The sequence below is a fragment of the Hemitrygon akajei genome, chromosome 11, assembly GCF_048418815.1.
Source record: "Hemitrygon akajei chromosome 11, sHemAka1.3, whole genome shotgun sequence".
NCBI lineage: Eukaryota > Metazoa > Chordata > Chondrichthyes > Myliobatiformes > Dasyatidae > Hemitrygon > Hemitrygon akajei.
Genome location: NC_133134.1, coordinates 86723080 through 86742236, shown reverse-complemented (window position 1 = coordinate 86742236; position 19157 = coordinate 86723080). Strand labels below are relative to the sequence as shown.

Here is a 19157-nt window from a genome sequence, read left to right as displayed (position 1 = left end):
ATATAGTCATACAGTACAGAAACAGGCCCTTCACCCTAACTTGTCCATGCCAATAAAGGTGTCCACCATCTCATTTATTTGTGTTTGGCTCATATCCCTCTAAACTTTCCTATCCCTGTACCTGTACCTGTCCATATCTCTCTAAACCTTTCCTATCCTTGTATCTGTCCAAGTGTCTTTTAAAATGTCATTAATGTACCTGTCTCGACCACTTCCTCTGGCAGATCGTTCCACATACTAACCATCCTCTGGATGAAGAAGTTGCCTCTCAGATCCTTTTTACATTTCTGCCCTCTAGTTCTCAATTCTCCAACCCGGGGGGAAAAGACACTGTGCATTCACCCTATCTCTGCCCCTTATGATTTTCTACACATTGTTAACATGGGTAAGAAAACTTTTTGAGTGTGCCAAAATGGCGATAACACTGGACAACAAAGATTTTGCTTCCTGAATACCTTTAGGCGTATCTTATGAATTTTGGACTACTGATCATGAAAATCACCATGAAATTTCCCTACCATGCACCATTTTTAAAAATAAATTTATGTTTATTATTTCAATTCATAATTCAAGTCAATTAAAATGTTGCATACAATGTAAGCTGGACAGTTTCCTATTTTGTCCAGGCATTCTTGGGCATGCTTAGGCGGCGCGGCTGCTGCATGGCAGGACAGGTTTTAGTAATCATTATTGGGTTCAGGACTGTAAGGATGAAATTTGCTATCACCAGGCACAAAAATTTCTATGAAGGATTTTGATTTTTGAGACAGATGCTTCCCAGAATAACTGATACCAAGATTAAGGAAAACATTTTTGTTGGTCCGCAAATCAAATAGGTCATCAACGACAGGCAATCTGAAGAATTTCTACTGGGACCGGAGAAAATCACATGGAAGGCGTTCAAGGAAGTTGTTGAAATTTTTCTCAGCATCTACAGAGCACCGAACTACATGCAGCTGGTTGAAACATGCTTCAAGCATATAAAACCATGAAATGCAACATGTCACTGAAGATTCATTTTCTGCATTCCCATTTAGACTTCTTCCCTGCAAATCTTGGTGCTGTTAGTGACGAGCATGGTGAAAGGTTTCACCAGGGCATTGTGGTCATGGAGAAAAGATACCAGGGCAACTGGAATCTGTCAATGCTGGCGAATTATTGTTGGACACTTAAGCGAGAAGCCTCAGACACCGAGTACAAATGAAAATCATTAACAAAATATTTTTAACTTAGTCAAACTATTGCAAAGCATCAGCACCATTATACAATTAAACACATTATATTCAATAAAAGTTGATTTGTTGTTTCTCCAAATTTCTACGTGATATAAGTAGTCTGAAATTATATTTGTGTTCATCTTCAAACAGTCTATCATAAACAAAAAGAAATTCCGAGGAAGCAACACTTTTGAAAAAATTTGTTGTCCAGTGAATCTTCCAAAAAATTCTCTCACATGCCATGGTAATTTTGAGCACAGATGATCATAGATTAATGAATTAGTAACACTAATTATGGATTTTTTAAGGAAAGAAAGGATGAGTCCTGTTTCAAATTTACTGTTGGTTTACTGTTCATAACAGAAGCAGATTGAAATAAATGAAGCAATAAAGAGAATTGAGGGGTAACACTGCATTACGTGTGCCAACAAAATTTTTATATTAGCCAGCTTGGGTACATGTGCCAGAGGTTTGCCACCCCTGCTCTATAAGGTCACCTCTCAGTTTTCTATGGTCCAAGGAATAACACCCTAGCTTCCTAAATCCCTCCCTATAACTTAGTTCCTCAAGCCCTGGGAAAATTTCTAGTAAATTGTTTCCACATACTTTCCAGCTTAATGACATCTTTCCTACAACAGGATGTCTAAAACTGTACATAAGATGCTGCCCTCACCCACATTTCCTCCGTTTCTCATACATTCGTGCTCAGCCCATCTTCCCACTGCTGAAATAGTGATAGAGTTCCTCTTGTTCTTACCTACCAGCTTCCACATCCAACATATTATCCTCCGCAACATTCCTCAACTCCAAAGGGACCCTACCACTAAACATATCTTTACCTCTCCCTCCACGATTCCCTTGACATTTCGTCCCTCCACACTAATCTCCCTCCAGGCACTTATCCCTGCAAGCAGCCAAAGTGCTACATCTGCCTATACACCCCCTCCCTCACCTCTGTTCAGGGCCCCAACAGATCTTCCAGGTGAGGCAACACTTCACCTGTGAATCTGCTGGGATTGTCTATTGTGTCCGATGCTCCCAATGTGGCCTCCTGTACAGTGGTGAGACCTGTCGTAAATTGGGAGACCGCTTCGTCAAGCACCTCCGACCATCCACCACAAGTGGGACTTCATGGTAGTCAAACATTTTAACTCCCATTCCCGTTCCCATTCTCATTCTGATGCGTCAATCCATGGCCTCCTCTTGTGCTAAGATGAAGTCACACTCAGGGTGGAGGAGAAACCTCTTTTATTCCGTCTGGGTACCCTCCAACCCTCCATCCTGATGGTATGAATACTGCTTTCTCCTTCTGGTGAACAAATTCCCCACTCTGGCCTTATACTTCTTTTCACCTGCTTGTAACTTCTCCCCTCCTTCCCTTTCTCCTGTTGTCCATGATCCTTTCCTCTCCAGCCCTTGACCTTTTCCACCTGCCTGGCTTTACCTTTCACCTTCCAACTAGCCTTGTTACCTTCCCCCACCTTTTATTCAAACATTTCCCCCCTTCTTTCTCAGTCCTGAGAAAGGCCTCGGCTCAAAACGTCAACTGCTTAGTCTTTTCCATAGATGCTACCTGACCTGCTGAGTTCCTCCAGCATTTTGTGTGTGTTGCTATTTAATCAGTGTCTCTATGAACTAAAGTAAACAGAATTGGATACAGTATTTCTGGTGATGTCACATCAGTGATTTACAATGACATGCCATAAATATCCTTCTTATTGTGCCTTGTGACTCTATATATATATTTTGTGCGCCAGTTCCCGAGGAGTCATCAGATTGTGTAGAGGGACTGAGAGTTTAAAAGAAGTGACCTGGGGTAGTTGGCACATTTTGTGTGTCACAGTTCCTGAGGAGATATGGCTTATGCATAATTAGGCACTTGGCAAGATGCAATAAAAAGAGTTTAGGGTTAAGCAGCGTAGCCCTTGTTGGAGTTGTCCAGTGTTAGAGTGGAGTGTTAAGGCTTTGGCTGATAGAGGCTTAGAAGAGGCGTAGGCCAAAGGCAGATTTTTTTTTGTTATCTATTCTTTCTTTCTTTTCACACATTTAGAGCAGTAGGGATGACAGGCAGGATAGTGGAATGCTCCTCTTGTGGGATGTGGGAAGACAGGGAGACCTCCAGTATCTTTGACAACTACACTTGCAAAGTGCATCCAGCTGCAGCTTCTAACAGACCACGTTAAGGAGTTGGAGCTGGAACAGGATGAACTCCGGATCATTGAGGAGGCTGAGGGGGTGATAGACAAGACATACAGGGAGGTAGTTACACCCAAGGTGCAGGGCACAGGTAAATGGGTGATCATGAGGAAGAAATAGGAAATAGGCAGCCAGTGCTGAGTACCCCTGTTCCCCACAACAGCAGCTATACCACTTTGGGGGGGGGGGGGGGGGGGCGGAGGGAGGGAAATGACCTAGCAAAGGAAAACCATAGCGGTCAGGTCTCTGGCACTGGGTCTGGCTTTGTGCTCATTAGGGAATGGGGGAAAAGAGACAAACTGACGAAGGGTCTCGGCCCAAAACGTTGACAGTGCTTCTTCCTATAGATGCTGCCTGGCCTGCTGTGTTCTACCAGCATTTTGTGTGTGTTGTTGATAGGGGATTTGTTGGTTAGGGGAACAGAAAGGAGATTCTGTGGACAAGCACTAGATTCCCGGATGGTAATTGCCTCCTGGGTGCCTGAGTCATGTACATCTCAGATTGAGTCCACAATATTCTTAAGTGGGAGGGTGAGCAGCCAGAGGTCATGGTCCGCATCAGTACCAATGACATGGGTAGGAAGGATGATGAAGTTCTACAAAGTGAGTTCAGGGCATAAAGGTGTTAAGATAAAGGACAGGACCTCCTGGGTTGTGATGTCAGGATTGCTACCTGTGCCACATGCTAGTGAGGCCAGAAAATGGAAGATCATATAGTTTAACATGTGTCTAAGTAGATGGTGTTGGAAAGAGGGCTTCATATTTTTGAATCACTGGGCTCTCTTCCAGGGAAGGTTGGACCTAAAAATGGAGGGGAACTAATATCCCAGTGGGAAGGTTTGCTAGTGCTGTATGGGGGAGGGGGTTAAACTAGGGTTGCTGCAGGATGGGAATCAGAGTTCCAGAGCAGATAGTAAAGCGGTTGTGGAGAAAGATGTTATTAAGCTTATGTACAAAGTCAGGTATCAAAAGGTTGAGTATGGTGGGACTAATGTTCTGAGCTGCGTATATTTCAATGCAAGGAGTACTGTAGGAAAGGCAGATGACAGAACATGGATCAGCACATGGAATTATGACATTGTAGCCATCAATGAGTCTTAGTTGCAAGAGGGGCAGGACTGGCAGCTGAATGTTCAGGACTTCTGTTGTTCTAGACATGATGGAGTGGGAGGGGTGGCATCACTAGTTAGGGAAAATGTCACAGCAGTGGTCAGTCAAGACAGACTGGAGAGCTCATCTAGTGAACCTCTATGGATAGAACTGAGGAATGATAGGTATGACCACGTTAATGGGGCTATATTATAGATCACTCAACAGTCTGTGGGATTTAGAGGAGCAGCTTTGTAGAAAGATCACAGACTGTGCAAGAATGATAAGGTTGTGGTAGTAGGTGATTTTAACTTTCCACAAAATTGACTGGGACTCCCACACTGCAAAAGGGCTAGATGGGAAAGAATTTTTCAAATGTACTCAGGAAAGTTTCCTTAATCAGTGCATAGAAGTCCCAACTAGAGAGAGTCGATACTAGATCTCCTTTTAAGGAATGAGACAGGGCAGATGACAAAAGTTTATGTAGGGGAACACATTGCATCCAGAGATCATAATGCCATTAGTTTCAAGGTAATTACGGAAAAGTATAGGTCTGGTCCTCAGAATGAAGATTCTAAATTGGAGAAAGGCCAATTTTAATGGTATCAGAAAGAATCTGGCAAGTGTGGATTGGAACAGGTTGTTTTCTGGCAAAGATGTACTTATTAAGTAGGAGGCCTTCAAAAGTGAAATTTTGAGAGTACTGGGATTGTATGTACCTGTCAGATTAAAAGGCAGAATTAATAGGTATAGGATTACCTTGGTTTTCAAGAGATATCGAGACCCTGGTTAAGGAAAATATGAAAGTGCATTGCAGGTATGGGCAGTTAGGAACAAATGAGGCACTTGAGGAGTATAAGAAATGTGCCAGAACACTTGAGAAGGAAATCAAAAGGGCTAAAAGAAGACCTGAGGTTGCCCTAGCAGACTAGGTGAAGGGGAAAGATACACTAAAAGCAAAAGAACAGCAAGGGACAAATTTGGTTCTGTGGAAGATCAGGGTGGAGCTGAAAGAGACGGGGGAGGTCTCAAATGGATTTTTGCATCTGTATTTACTCTGAAGATAGATACAGAGTCTATAGTTGTGAGACAATGCAGCATTGACCTGATTATAAAGAAGAAAATGTTTGGTGTCTTGAGGCAAATTAGGGAAGATAAATCCCCTGGGCCTGACATGGTGTTCCCTTGGATCCCATGGGAGGCTCGTGCAGAAATTTCAGGGGCCTGAGCAGAGATATTTAAAACTTCCTTAGCCACAGGTGAGGTGCTGGAGGATTAGGGGATAACTAATGTTGATCAGTTGTTTAAGAAAGTTTAGTGCAGAAATTGCAGGGACCCCAGTCGAGATATTTAAAACATCCTTCACCAGGGGTGAGGTGCCAGAGGATTGGAGGATAGCTAATGTTGTTCCGTTGTTTAAGAAAGGCTATAAGAATAATCAGGAAATTATAGGTGGGTGAGCCTGACAGCAGTAGTGAAAAAGTTATTGGAAGGTATTGGAAGGGAATGGATATATCAGTATTTGGATAGACAGGGACTGATTAGGGATAGTCAACATGGCTTTGTGCATGGTAAGTTCTGTCTAATCAATCTTTCAGAGTTTTTCAAGGCAGTTACCAGGGAAGTTGATGAAGGCAAGGCAGTGGATATTTTCTACCTGGTCTTTAGCAAGGCCTTTGAAATGATTATCAATTTCAGGAATCAAGAGGGATGAACAAGCTTCACTATTCTTAAATGTTGAGTCAGTGGAAAGCTTTAAGTTCTTGGGAGTGAACATCGCAGAGGAGCTCTCTTGGATCACCAACACATCCTTGATAGTAGGGAAAGCTCAGCAGTGCCTATACTATCTTAGGAGTTTAAAGAGAGCAAATCTGCCCCAAAAGCTGCCGGTAAACCTTCACTGATGTGTAACTGAAAGCATACCAACCTACTGCATGACAGTATGGTATACTAGCTGCAAGAAAATCAACCAATAAGCACTTCAACAATTGATCAGATCATCACTGGGACACAATCACCAGATAGGGAGACTGTCTACAACGCACACTGTCTATGGAGGGCTCGCAAGATTGTGGTGGACTCATCACCTGTTCAATCTCCTACTTCCTGCAGGAAATTCAGAAACATCTCTGCGCAGACATCCAGACTGAAAAACGGTTTTCTCTCCAGTTCTGTCATGCAACTGAGCATAAACCCACTCCCCCACTCCACCATGGATTGACCCTATGGACAATCTCTAAGTGCACTACGTGAGCATATGCAATATTTGGGTTTAAATGGGGCAGCTACCTTCCTTTGATTTCAAAGCTTATATTTTAAAATCTCAGCTTGAATGGGACAGCCACAGTTGCTTTTAATTTAGTTGTTTGTTTTAAATTTAGTTGTAACTTAGATGTCATTCTAAATAACTCAGGTGATTTAAAATTTGGTCATTGTGTTTTAGGTAACTGAATCGCCAGTATGCTGTTTTGCACGGAATGGAGCAGCACTGCAATTTCGTTGTCCTCAGCAATGACAAAAAAGCTCTAACTAACTAACTAGAGTCATAAACTCAAGGAGCACATATACAGATGATTCGGCCCACTTGACCATGCTGACCAAGATGTCTATCTGAGCGAGTCCCATTTGCCTGTGTTTGCCCATATCCCTCTAGCCTTTCCAATCTGGGTGTCTTTTAAATGTTGTAATCATACCTACCCCTTACTGCTTCCTCTGACAGCTTGCTCTATATACTGATATCCTCCGGGTAAAGAAGTTGCCCCATGGGTTTGTACTAAATCTCTTTTAAACCTGTGATTTCTAGTTCTTGATTCCCCAGCCCTGGGAGAAAAGACTGTGTATTCTCTCTATCTGTACCCCTCAATAGTAAAAGAGAAGGGGATTAGAGGGGGTTCTGAGGAGGAGTTTTCCCCCAATAGGGGGCCTGGAATCTGGAACACACTGCCTGATGGGTTGGTGAAGGCAGAGATCCCCACAACAGTGAAGCATCTAGACCAGTGAAACCCACCAAGGGACAACATGGAAACCACACACACACACACACACACACACACACACACACACACACACACACACACACACACACACACACACACACACACACACACACACACACACACACACACACACACACACACACAGCCAAGTTTGGGTGTGGCCTTCAGCACTTCCTTTACAGCTCATTCCACATACCCAGTAGCCTATCGGTGGAAAACCTGCCTCTCAGAGCCTTTGGATTCTTTCCCCTTCACCTTAAACCCATGACATCTTGTTTCAGATTCTCCAATCCTGTGAAAGATAATTTGACATCCACCATATCTATGCCAGTCATGATATTATACACCTCAGCAGAGTCACCCGTCTAATTCCGATGTTTCAGGGGAATAACAGAATGACATAACGACAACATTATTGGTAAGTATAAATAGTGCCAATGGAGGAAATCATGTGAATTATAAATCTGAGATGAATAATGCTAAAAAGGTCATGGAAATGCAGCAATATCACCAGGGATTGGTTGTAGAATTGCTGCTCAGAAAACCAGGTTTTGAAAAACATCGATTAAAATGAAACTTAGAGAAGTGTACCTGATACACATCTTCAAGAAAGGACAGCGACACAGAAAGAGCCCGAGGTGATCATAGGGATTTCAGAAATGAAAAGGTAGTTATCAGTAATGTTAAAATGAAAATCTCCACCGTCACTGTGTCAGTGAGAAATACATGTTTCACCCTCAGACTCCCAACCTACTCCCTGTACACTCAGAAGTGCATGGCCAGATCTGCCCTAGCTCTCTTACAAGTTTTTCGATAACTCCACTTTAGTTGGTCCATTGTCAAATAATGAGTTGGAAAACAGGAGGGCGACAGAAAGCTTAGTGACATGATGTCATGACAACAGCCTTTCCCTCAATGACAACAATACAAAAGAGCTGGGAGTCATTAACTTCAGGAAAGTTGGAGGGTCACACACTCCTGTTTACATCAATGGTATTGAGGTTACAGAGGGTTGAGAGCTTCAAGTTCCTAAGAGTGAAGATCACCAATAGCTTGTCCTGGTCCAACCACGTTGGTGTCACCAGCTAGAAAGTTCACCAACGCGTCTACTTTCTCAGGAGGCTAACGTGGCTTGTCTCTGTCGACCCTCATCAATTTTTTATTGATGTACCATAGAAAGCATCCTATCTGCATGGAAAATGGTATTGGGAGTGTTCACCGGTGGAGGGAGAAAAATGAGAATTGGGGATAATCAGAATCAGGCTTAATACCACCGGCATATGCAGTGAAATTTGGTAACTTTGCAGCTGCATTGCCATGCAATACGTGAATACAACGTCGAAAACAGCCTCATTAGAGTAACTATATATAAAATTGATAAATTAAGATAAATAGTGAAAACACACATTTTAAAAAAGTAGTTTTCATGGGCTCAAAGAGAAAGCTGCAGGTTACCCTAACTTGCCTCTGAGCCAGGAGATTGTGAGTTTGCGACTCACTTGAGCCACTAAATCAAGCCGAACACTCCCAGCGCAATACAGAGAGAATTCTCGATCGTCTTTTCAGGTAGTAATGAAATCCCATGTGTCCTTCGATCTGAGGCCAAATATTTATCATTTATCAACCTACAGCCAATTATCTGCTTACTTCCACACAACCTGCAGTGAAAAGTGCCCATCATTGCAATAGTGAGGATGTTTCAAAAGCACTTAATTGATGGCGAACTGCTTTAGGATATGCAAAGCGCTTTACACGGCTCTTTTCTACCTTCAGGGCTCTAAAGCAATGTCCCACCATAAACTTACCTCAGAGGGACAGAATTCAACAGCTTATGTTAGTCTTCTTTTTCCTGAAGATATAAATGAACTCAGTGTTTTTCCCCATGGCTGCAAGGTGTCCTGTTCCGAACTGACGCTGTTTCGTTCCTTCGTTGCCACGGCAACCAAACCCCGCCCACCAAGGCCCGGGTGAAGAACAGGAACCAACACCCGCCTCTTGATTGACGGCACTATCAGCCCATCAAATATCGGTCTCTGTGAGCAGCCGCAAAAGAAGGTGATCGCCATTGCACTTTGGTATTTGTAGTCCATTTGCCCTTCCAATCACTGTGGAGCACAAAATTGGAACGACAAGTCCCAGCAGGCCCAGCGCCGCAGTCCCACCTTCTCCTCGCGCCGACTGGCTTGTATTTGGATTTGAATGGACGTTGGGAATTTGGCGGGATATTTAGGATCGAAAAGCTGGAGCGCCTGTCAGCAGAGCAGTTTTGATTAATATAAATTAACGGCAACGGAAGAAACAGCAGACAAACTAAAATCGGAGGGGAAAGATGGCAAACGAAGTGGATTCGGGCGGAAGGCGCAAACGCGGCTGTGAGTAGATCGTTGTGATACAGCTTCCCCGTCTGGGGGTCTAATAGCTGCTGACTGGTAGACAGGGTGGTGAAGAAGGCGCCTGCCACGTCTGCACGAAGGCGCCTTTTGCAGTGAGTTTAGCTTACTGGAGGAAATCAGCGGGTCGAGCAGCACTTGTGGTGGTGGTGGTGGTGGTAATATGGGGGGGTGGGTGGTAGAGTTGTCAACGTTTCTGGTCGAAACCCCGCATCGGAAATGTTCCTCCACCCACCCCCCACCCCCCAACAGTTCAGCTGATCGTTGCTTGCTCCAGATTTCAGTCCCTCGTTTCCCTTTGCAGTGTGTGGTGAGACTGTACTGAATTATGTGCAACTTTGGTCAGGTTCAATTTTATTGTCATCAAAAGTGCCATCAAAATCAGCTTTTTGCTGCAACAGTAAATTTGCAGCAGCAAGTTTGATCAAAAACTTAAATCAATGTAAATTATACACAACTTGCACGACAAACCAAGCATAATGACACTAGTGCAAGCTGAGAGAAAAAAGAAATGTAGTATAAGGTAGGTTTGGAGTTTTTCGGGTTGGTTCAGGAATCTGATGGCAGTGGGGAAAAAGCTGTTATTGAACGTTCAGGTGTTAGTCATAGGGCTCCTGAGCCTCCTGCCTGCTGACAGCGTGAAGAAGAGGACATGGCCCAGATAGTGAGGGTCCTGCCGTACAAGACGTTGGTAAGGGTGCACCTGCACTGTGGGCTGTCCCCAGCACACCCCTGAGTGTGTTGGTTGTCAAATATTTCACTGTTCAGGTGATAAATAAATCTGAGTAATGCAATTCTACAGGACGTTGATGAGCCCACTGTGATGAGGTGTACTGTGCTCTGGAAAGAACACGGAAGATTTATTAGAATGTTGCTAGGACTTAAGGGCCCAAGTTATAGGGAGAGGCTGGGCATGTAAGTTCTTTATTTATGGAGAGTAGGACACTGAGAGGTGTCATAGAGCTGTATAAAATAGTGAGTGGTGTAGATGGAGTGAATGCAGAGTCTTTCCAGAGAAGGTGAACTATTGTTTAAGGTGAGAGGTGGAAAAGATTTAAGAGACCCAGGGGGAAACAACATGATGGTGGTCAGAGGAAGTGATAGAGATGGGAACACTAAAGAGTCATTTGGATAAGTAACAGGAAATTCTGCAGATGCTAGAAATCCAAAGCAACACACGCAAAATACAGGAAGAACTTGGCAGGTCAGGCAGCATCTCTGGAAAGAAATAGAGTCACTGTCTTGGGCCGAGATCTTTTGTCGCGGAAGGAGCACAAGCTGGGAGGTGATGGGTGAAGCTAGGGGAGGGATTGTGAGAAACTGGGAGGTGATGGGTGAAGCTGGAGGAGGGATTGAAGTGAGAAACTGGGAGGTGATGGGTGAAGCTAGGGGAGGGATTGTGAGAAACTGGGAGGTGATGGGTGAAGCTAGGGGAGGGATTGTGAGAAACTGGGAGGTGATGGGTGAAGCTAGGGGAGGGATTGTGAGAAACTGGGAGGTGATGGGTGAAGCTAGGGGAGGGATTGTGAGAAACTGGGAGGTGATGGGTGAAGCTAGGGGAGGGATTGTGAGAAACTGGGAGGTGATGGGTGAAGCTAGGGGAGGGATTGTGAGAAACTGGGAGGTGATGGGTGAAGCTAGAGGAGGGATTGAAGTGAGAAACTGGGAGGTGATGGGTGAAGCTAGGGGAGGGATTGAAGTTAGAAACTGGGAGGTGATGGGTGAAGCTAGGGGAGGGATTGTGAGAAACTGGGAGGTGATGGGTGAAGCTAGAGGAGGGATTGAAGTGAGAAACTGGGAGGTGATGGGTGAAGCTAGAGGAGGGATTGAAGTTAGAAACTGGGAGGTGATGGGTGAAGCTAGGGGAGGGATTGAAGTGAGAAACTGGGAGGTGATGGGTGAAGCTAGGGGAGGGATTGAAGTGAAAAACTGGGAGGTGATGGGTGAAGCTAGGGGAGGGATTGTGAGAAACTGGGAGGTGATGGGTGAAGCTAGGGGAGGGATTGTGAGAAACTGGGAGGTGATGGGTGAAGCTGGGGAGGGATTGAAGTGAGAAACTGGGAGGTGATGGGTGAAGCTGGGGAGGGATTGAAGTGAGAAACTGGGAGGTGATGGGTGAAGCTGGGGGAGGGATTGAAGTGAGAAACTGGGAGGTGATGGGTGAAGCTAGAGGAGGGATTGAAGTGAGAAACTGGGAGGTGATGGGTGAAGCTGGGGAGGGATTGAAGTGAGAAACTGAGAGGTGATGGGTGAAGCTGGGGGAGGGATTGAAGTGAGAAACTGAGAGGTGATGGGTGAAGCTGGGGGAGGGATTGAAGTGAGAAACTGAGAGGTGATGGGTGAAGCTGGGGAGGGATTGAAGTGAGAAGCTGGGAGGTGATGGGTGAAGCTGGGGAGGGATTGTGAGAAACTGGGAGGAGTTGGGTGAAACTAGGGAGGGATTGAAGTGAGAAACTGGGAGGTGATGGGTGAAGCTGGGGAGGGATTGAAGTGAGAAACTGGGAGGTGATGGGTGAAGCTAGGGGAGGGATTGAAGTGAGAAACTGGGAGGTGATGGGTGAAGCTGGGGAGGGATTGTGAGAAACTGGGAGGTGATGGGTGGAAAAGGTAAAGGACTGAAGAAGGAAACAGGAGAGGGACCATGGGAGAAAGGGAAGGAGAAGGAGCACCAAAGGGAGGTGGTAGGTGAGGAAAAAGGAAGTAATGGGGAGGCAGCGTGCGAAATAGAAGAGGAGGAAAGGGGGAGGAGAAGAATTATCGTAGGTCAGAGAAATTGAGACGGAATATGAGATGTTGCTCCCCCCAACCTAAGAGTGACCTCATCATGGCAGCAGAGGAAGCCATGGACCAGCATGTCGGAATGGGAATGGGGATTGGAACTAAAATGGTCATCCATTCGGAAATCCTCCTTGTTGAAAATGGAGTGCAGGTGCTCAACAAAATAGGTGACTCTTTGGGGCTCTGAATGGAGGTGAACAGGCAGAGGAAATGGTTGAGGCAAATACATTAACGGCATTAAAATCTGCTCCACATATCTCTGAATCAAAATCAGGTTTATTAACACTGTCTTATGTGATGTGAAATTTGTTGTTTTGTGGCAGCAACACATTGCAAAGACATAGAATTACTATAAATTGCAAAATAAATAAATAGTGAAAAACAAGAGGAACAGTGAGGTGGGGTTCATGGACAATTGAGAAATCTGATAACAGAGGGAAAGAATTATTGATTGAATCTCCCCCCTCTCACTTTAAATGCACGTCCTCTTGTAATAGATGTTTTGACTCAAGGAAACAGACACTGGCTGCCTACCTGAGCCTCTCATAATCTTATGATCGCTATCAGGTCTCCCATCAGCCTCTGACGCTCCAGACAAAACATCCCAAGTTTGTCCAGCCTCTCCTTGTAGCACATGACCCAGGCAGCATCTTCAGACTGGAAAGGAAGGGGGAAGACGCCATTATCGGCAGCACTGGATACAATTAGACAACCCCAGTAAACTTGCAAGTGAAGTGTTACTGTCTGGGGCTTTCAATGGAGGTGAATGGGCAGGTGTAGCACTTTGGCTGCTTACAGGGATAAGTGCCAGGAGGGAGATTATTGGGGAGGGATGAATGAATAAGGGAATATGGAGGGAATGGATAAGGGAATATGGAGGGAGCAATCCCTGCAGAAAGTAAAAAGTGGAAGAGGAGGTGAGGTAAAGATGTGTTCAGTAATAGGATCCCTTTGGAGATGGCGGAAGTTGTGGGGAATGATGCGTTGGATAGAGGCTCGTGGGTGGTAGTGTAGACAAGAGGAACTCTCACTGTTAAGGTGAAGGGAAAAATGTGAGTGTAAATATCTGGGAAACAGGAGACGTGGATGAGGGCAGCATCAAATATATCGATGGATAAGGGTTTAACAGTACCCCCTCCCTTTAAAATCTACTCAGTTTTTTTTCCATCAGACCTGCTGAAGGGTCTCAGTCTGAAATGTTGACTGTATGTTTTTCCATAAATGCTGCCTGGCCTGCTGAGTTCCTCCAGCATTTTGGTGAAGTGTCAAATAGAGTTAGCTTGGTGGCCACCGTAATGGACATGGATGAAAAGCAATATGGAGACACAAGATGATAATTTTGGAATCTGAATCAGAGTCGGGTTTATTGTCACTGATATGTCAGGAAATTTGTTGTTTTCAGCAGTTGTACAGTGTGAGTTATAAAAGCTGCCATAAGTTACAAACATAAACAGTGCAGAAGAGGTAGTGTTCACAGACAGTTCAGAAATCTGATGGTGGGAGAGAAGAAACTGTTCTTAAAACATTGAGAGTGGGAACTAAACCACCTCCCCAATAGTAGTAAATCAAAGAAGTCATACCCATTTGGTGAGGGTCTTTAATGATAGATGCTACCTTCTTGAGACACCACCTGCTGAAGATGTGGGGAGGGTTGTAGCTGTGATGAGCTGACCGAGTCTAATTCAGCAATTGGGTATAAATGAGGAAAATTAAAACTGTTGGAAGACCCAGTGGTTTGGGCAGCATCTGTGGTGACAGCAGGGTAGTTGATATTTAAGGTCAAGATCCTGCATCACATCTGTGTCCAGTCTTGATGCAGTGTCTCAACCTGAATCATCACCTACCTTTCTGCCGCCACAGATACTTCCTCATCCATTAGGTTCCCTACGCAGTTTGTTTTGTTTTGATGAGGAAACTGAAGATCCTGTTGAATGGCACAGCTGCCTTGAGTGACTGATTTCTTCTGTTCTTATGAGTAGCCATGATGGGCCATGCAGCTGAAGAGTGACCTGTTAGAAGTTTATAAAGCTGAGGGGCATAGATGAAGTGCAGTCTGAATCTTTTTCCCAGGGTGGAAATGTCAGATATTAGAGGGTATAGGTTTTTTGTGAGGGAGAAAAGTTTAAAGGAAATTTATGAAGGAAGTGATTTTACATAGGGAGTGATAGTTACCTGGAATATGCTGCCAGGGAGGTGGTAGAGGCAGATGTATACTAATACTACAGAGGCGTTCAGAAGGGAATAGTAGGATATAGACCACATGCAGGTAGATTGGCATTGGCATATTCAGTCATGATGGGTTGAATGGCCTGTAGCTATGCTGTACTGTTCTGTGTTTAAAAGACAGCAGAATTAAAGAAAAAAATTGCCTCTTGGAATTATTAAAGGACTTGAGAGTGGACAAGGTGAAGAGGTTTCCCTAGCTGAGGGTTGCATTCTAAAATCAGGATCTGCCATTCAGGGCAGAGATGAAATTAAGATTCTTCACTCGGTGGTGGATCTTTGGCATTCTCTACCCAGGAGAATTATGGTAGCTGTCATTAAGTGCATGCAGAGCTCAAGTGGTGGGCTGTTGGATAATTGAGGGATGCGGACACAGTATTTACAGGAAGAGATTAGCAGTGACCTTATTGAAAGGTGGGGCATGCTTATTATGAACAAATATGACACATTGATGGGAGGGTGGAATTTGGCCCCTTGCAAGATGCCAGCTCTTTGATCACACTTCACTTTGTCCTAGTGTACTGCTCTTTTGCCCTGTGCGGGCAAATGAGATTGGAGTCTTTAGTTTAATAGTTTGGTACAATATCAAGGGCTGAAGGGCCTGTCCTGTGCTGTACAGCTGCAATTTCTTTCCCTTTTCATATTTATCCATGGAAATGGAATAAAATTACAAAGCAAGTTCCTTGAGGAGAACAAGGAATGTAAGGGTACACTTAAGTAAATTAGGAGAGCAAAAAGGAGGCCATGAGGTATTCCTGACAGATAAGGTAAAGGAGAATCTTAAAATGTTCTCAAAGTATATTAAGAATTTAAAGGGTAGGTAGGAAATGAGAAAGTCCCCTAAAAAGGTTCACTGTGGTAATTATGTGGACAACCTTTTAGATGTCTCTACCATAGAGAAGTACATGGAAGCTAGAGAATTCAGTGGAGAAACAGTGATATCCTGCAGCATATCAGCATTATGAAAGGAGCTTTTGAATGACATGAAGGTAGATAAATATTTGGGGCTTGACCAGGTATATCCAAGGATAGTGTTGTTGGAACTGCCTTTTTTAAGTTTGCTGATGACACTGCTGTTGTTGGCCAAATCAAAAGTGACAAACTGGTATGTAGGAAGGAGATTGTCAGCAAAACCTGACTACAAGAGTTGTTATTGACTACAGGAGGAAGAAGTTGGAGGTCCATGAGCCAGACTTCATTAGGGGAATAGTGGTGGAGAGGGTCAGGAATTTTATATTGCTTGGTGTCAATGTATCAATGGATCTGGACTCAGGACCAGAACATAGTTGTAATCAAAAAGAAGGCACTACATTTCCTCTACTTTCTTAGAAATTTGAGTAGATGGCATGTCACCAAATCCTTTGCCAAACTTCTATAGATGCACGGTGGTTGCATCACATTCTGATATAGAAACATCTATGTCAGGAAGAGAAAAGGCTACAGAAAGTGGGAGATGCAGCCCAGTCCATCACAGGAAAACCCTCCCCACTAAGTATGTTTACATGGAGTGCCACCAGAGGAAGGAGCATTAATTCTCAAAGAACCCCACCATTCAGGCCAGACCTTCTCACAACTACTGTTGGTTTCAATTTGAAAGAACCTGTTAGAGTCCAGTTTATTATCACTGAATTAGATGATGTGAAACTTGTTGTTTTGATTTGTTATCGCAGTATACAACTCTGAAATTCTCCAGATCACCATGAAACCAAGAAAGAAAAGAAGTATGATCATCAACCCCCAAATCCCTCCTCCCTGTGTAAACAAAAACCGAACAGGCACATCAATCCCATATCCCCCCCTTCCCTGGCACACAAAAGACAAGACAGATTGGGTGAAAAGCACAGAATACAATAAAACCATAAGACCGGGGTGGGCTGGGGGTGTCCACAGTCCAAGTCCAATCCAAAATGCAGAAAACCTGGGTAATACTCTCCCTCTCCATAGTAGAGCAATCTCACCACCGATTTTTAAAAAGGTGTTTTAATTTCTACATAAGTTAAATGTGTATCAAATTCAAGATCAAGATTTGAGTTTTTGTCATGTGTATATCAAAACACAATGAAATGTGTTAACAACTAATACACCTGAGGGTATGTTGGGGCAGCCTGCAAGTGTTGCCACACTTTCTGATGCCAACATCACATGCCCACAATGTTTAGCAGAACACAAAAAGGAAAAAAAACAGAGCAAAATAAGCCCCGTTCCTCCCTCCTACCCACATGCATACACAGTCCCTTAACTCCAGAACAGACTCGTTTTCTTTGATCTTCAACTTCCAGTGGACTCTTGAGTCAGGCTTGCAGACATTGGACCTCGACTTCCTCAGTGGACTCGCAGAGGTTCACAGACTATGCTCCGGCAAATGGGTTTTAACTTCCAGAATTTTAATTTGACCCTTGGTCGATGATCCTCTGCATCGATCCCGGGACACTCTAATCACTGAACACCAGGCTTTCAGCTCTGGTCTCACTGATTCGTGAACCCAGGAGGTCATCAGAACTTGTTCCTTCTCCCATACAAAACTCTGACTCCAGACCCACTGACATCTCACTGGTATGGGGGTGAGGGGGCACTCGTTCATTTTCTGCCAACCCCACATCCAACCATGTCCAAATTGCTGGCTTTCAAACAAGGAGTGGAGACTTGGAGACTAGATGAATCATTCATTTGGGCACTTTTGGCTCCAGATTTTTGTAAGTGCTTTGTCTTTCTCTTCTGCAGTGGTATGTTGGGCTTCCCCATCACTAAGAATGAGATATTTGTGGATTCTCCTCCACTGAGTTGTTTAATGACCCACCACCATTCACGACTGAATGTGGTGGGACTGTGGAGTATCTGTTGGTTGTGGTCTTGCTTAGCTTTGTCTGTTGCGTGCTGTTTTATTAGAGTCATAGAGCAACACAGCACAGGTTATTCAGCCCAACCAGTCCCTGCTGACCGTGGTGCCCACCTGGCTAGTCCCATTTTCCTGTGCTTGGCCCATATTCCTCTGAACCTGCCCCACCATCTGTCTACGTTCCTCATAAACGATAATATTGTACCTGCCTCAATTAATTCCTCTGGCAGCTCATTCCATAGACTTGCCACATTCTGTATGAAAAATTGTCTGGTATTAAGTAGTTCTGTCTTGCAGCTTTGCCAGGTAGATTGTTTAATCCTGTGTCTGTCTGGCACTGTTCCTGAAAAGGCCCCCTGTGCCACGGTTAATCCCCAAATTTAGTGCTGTTCTGTCAATGAGGTTGCTAATTGTGTGTGAGTACAATTCTGCTGTTTTCCATAGCCCACAGTGACTTATGAGTTCATAGTCTGCTCCATTTAGCAGGTAGATTAGATTACATTTAAATATAATTAGTTTTATTTGTCACATGTACATTGAAACATATAATGAAATGTGCCACTTGTGTCAATGACCAACACTGTTCGAGTACAGTATAGGCTGGGGGCAGTCTGCAAGTGTCACAATACAATGAGGCAAAACAAAATGCTGGAGGAACTCAGCAGGTCAGGCAGCATCTATTGAGGAAAATAGACAGTCGACACTCGGGTTTGAGACTTTTCAAGACTCAAAGGTTCCTCTAGATGTTTTGTGTGTTCAGATTTTCAGCATGCGTAGTCTTTTTTGGTGTCTACTATATAATGAAGGGCATTTTCAATGAAGTCAAGATTTTGTCACTGCTACCCATGCCAAGGTCATCTTTGTCCATAAGAAATGGAAGTAGGAGAATGCCCCTTAAGCCAGCCATACCATTAGATATGAACTTAATCTTGTTCTCACTTTCCTATTGGTTCCATTTAGCTCTTGGTGCAATTGACCTGACTTGAACATATTTAGTGATATGGTCACGGGGGGGGGGGGGGGGGGGGGTGAGGGAGTGAATTTCAAAGATTTGCAATTCTCTGAAGTTTTCTAATTGAATGGGGAATAGGCGTCAGGAAGTTGTGACTTAATTCTTGTTCTTAACTCAGCACAGATGTTACATTTTTGATATTATGGATTTTCTGTTTGAAATTGTTGTCATATTCTATAGGCAAAAACATAATCTGCAGAAAAGTTTGAAATAATGGATCTTTTGTGTGGAGTTTTACAATTAAAAGTACTTTCCAGACCTGTTCCATTCCCCTATCAGACAAAAAATGAATAGTTTTTATGGACATTGCAAAACCATGTGAATCAATTGCTCTTTATTTTCATAAATCTTTTGCTTGTGTTTAATTAGCAGCTTTTCCCAGAGGGTAAATATCAGATACTGGGCAGTTGCCAAGAGTCAA

General features: G+C 43.9%; 2 protein-coding genes across 3 annotated transcripts in view; one reads left to right on the top strand and one right to left on the bottom strand.

Moving 5' to 3' along the window:
* LOC140735812 (uncharacterized) overlaps positions 1–9406 on the bottom strand; it is a 93231-nt gene extending 83825 nt beyond the window's left edge. For both annotated transcript variants that reach the window (XM_073061310.1, XM_073061312.1), the window contains exon 1: positions 9303–9406. The gene's annotated coding sequence lies outside the window, so the exon portion shown is untranslated. The remainder of the gene's footprint in view (positions 1–9302) is intronic.
* A 292-nt stretch (positions 9407–9698) lies between these two features.
* The window catches only part of LOC140735815 (ras GTPase-activating-like protein IQGAP1), a 247891-nt gene continuing 238432 nt past the window's right edge, over positions 9699–19157 (top strand). The window contains 1 exon segment of the mRNA XM_073061320.1: positions 9699–9869. Coding sequence (XP_072917421.1) covers positions 9827–9869 — 43 coding nt within the window. The 5' untranslated portion in view covers positions 9699–9826.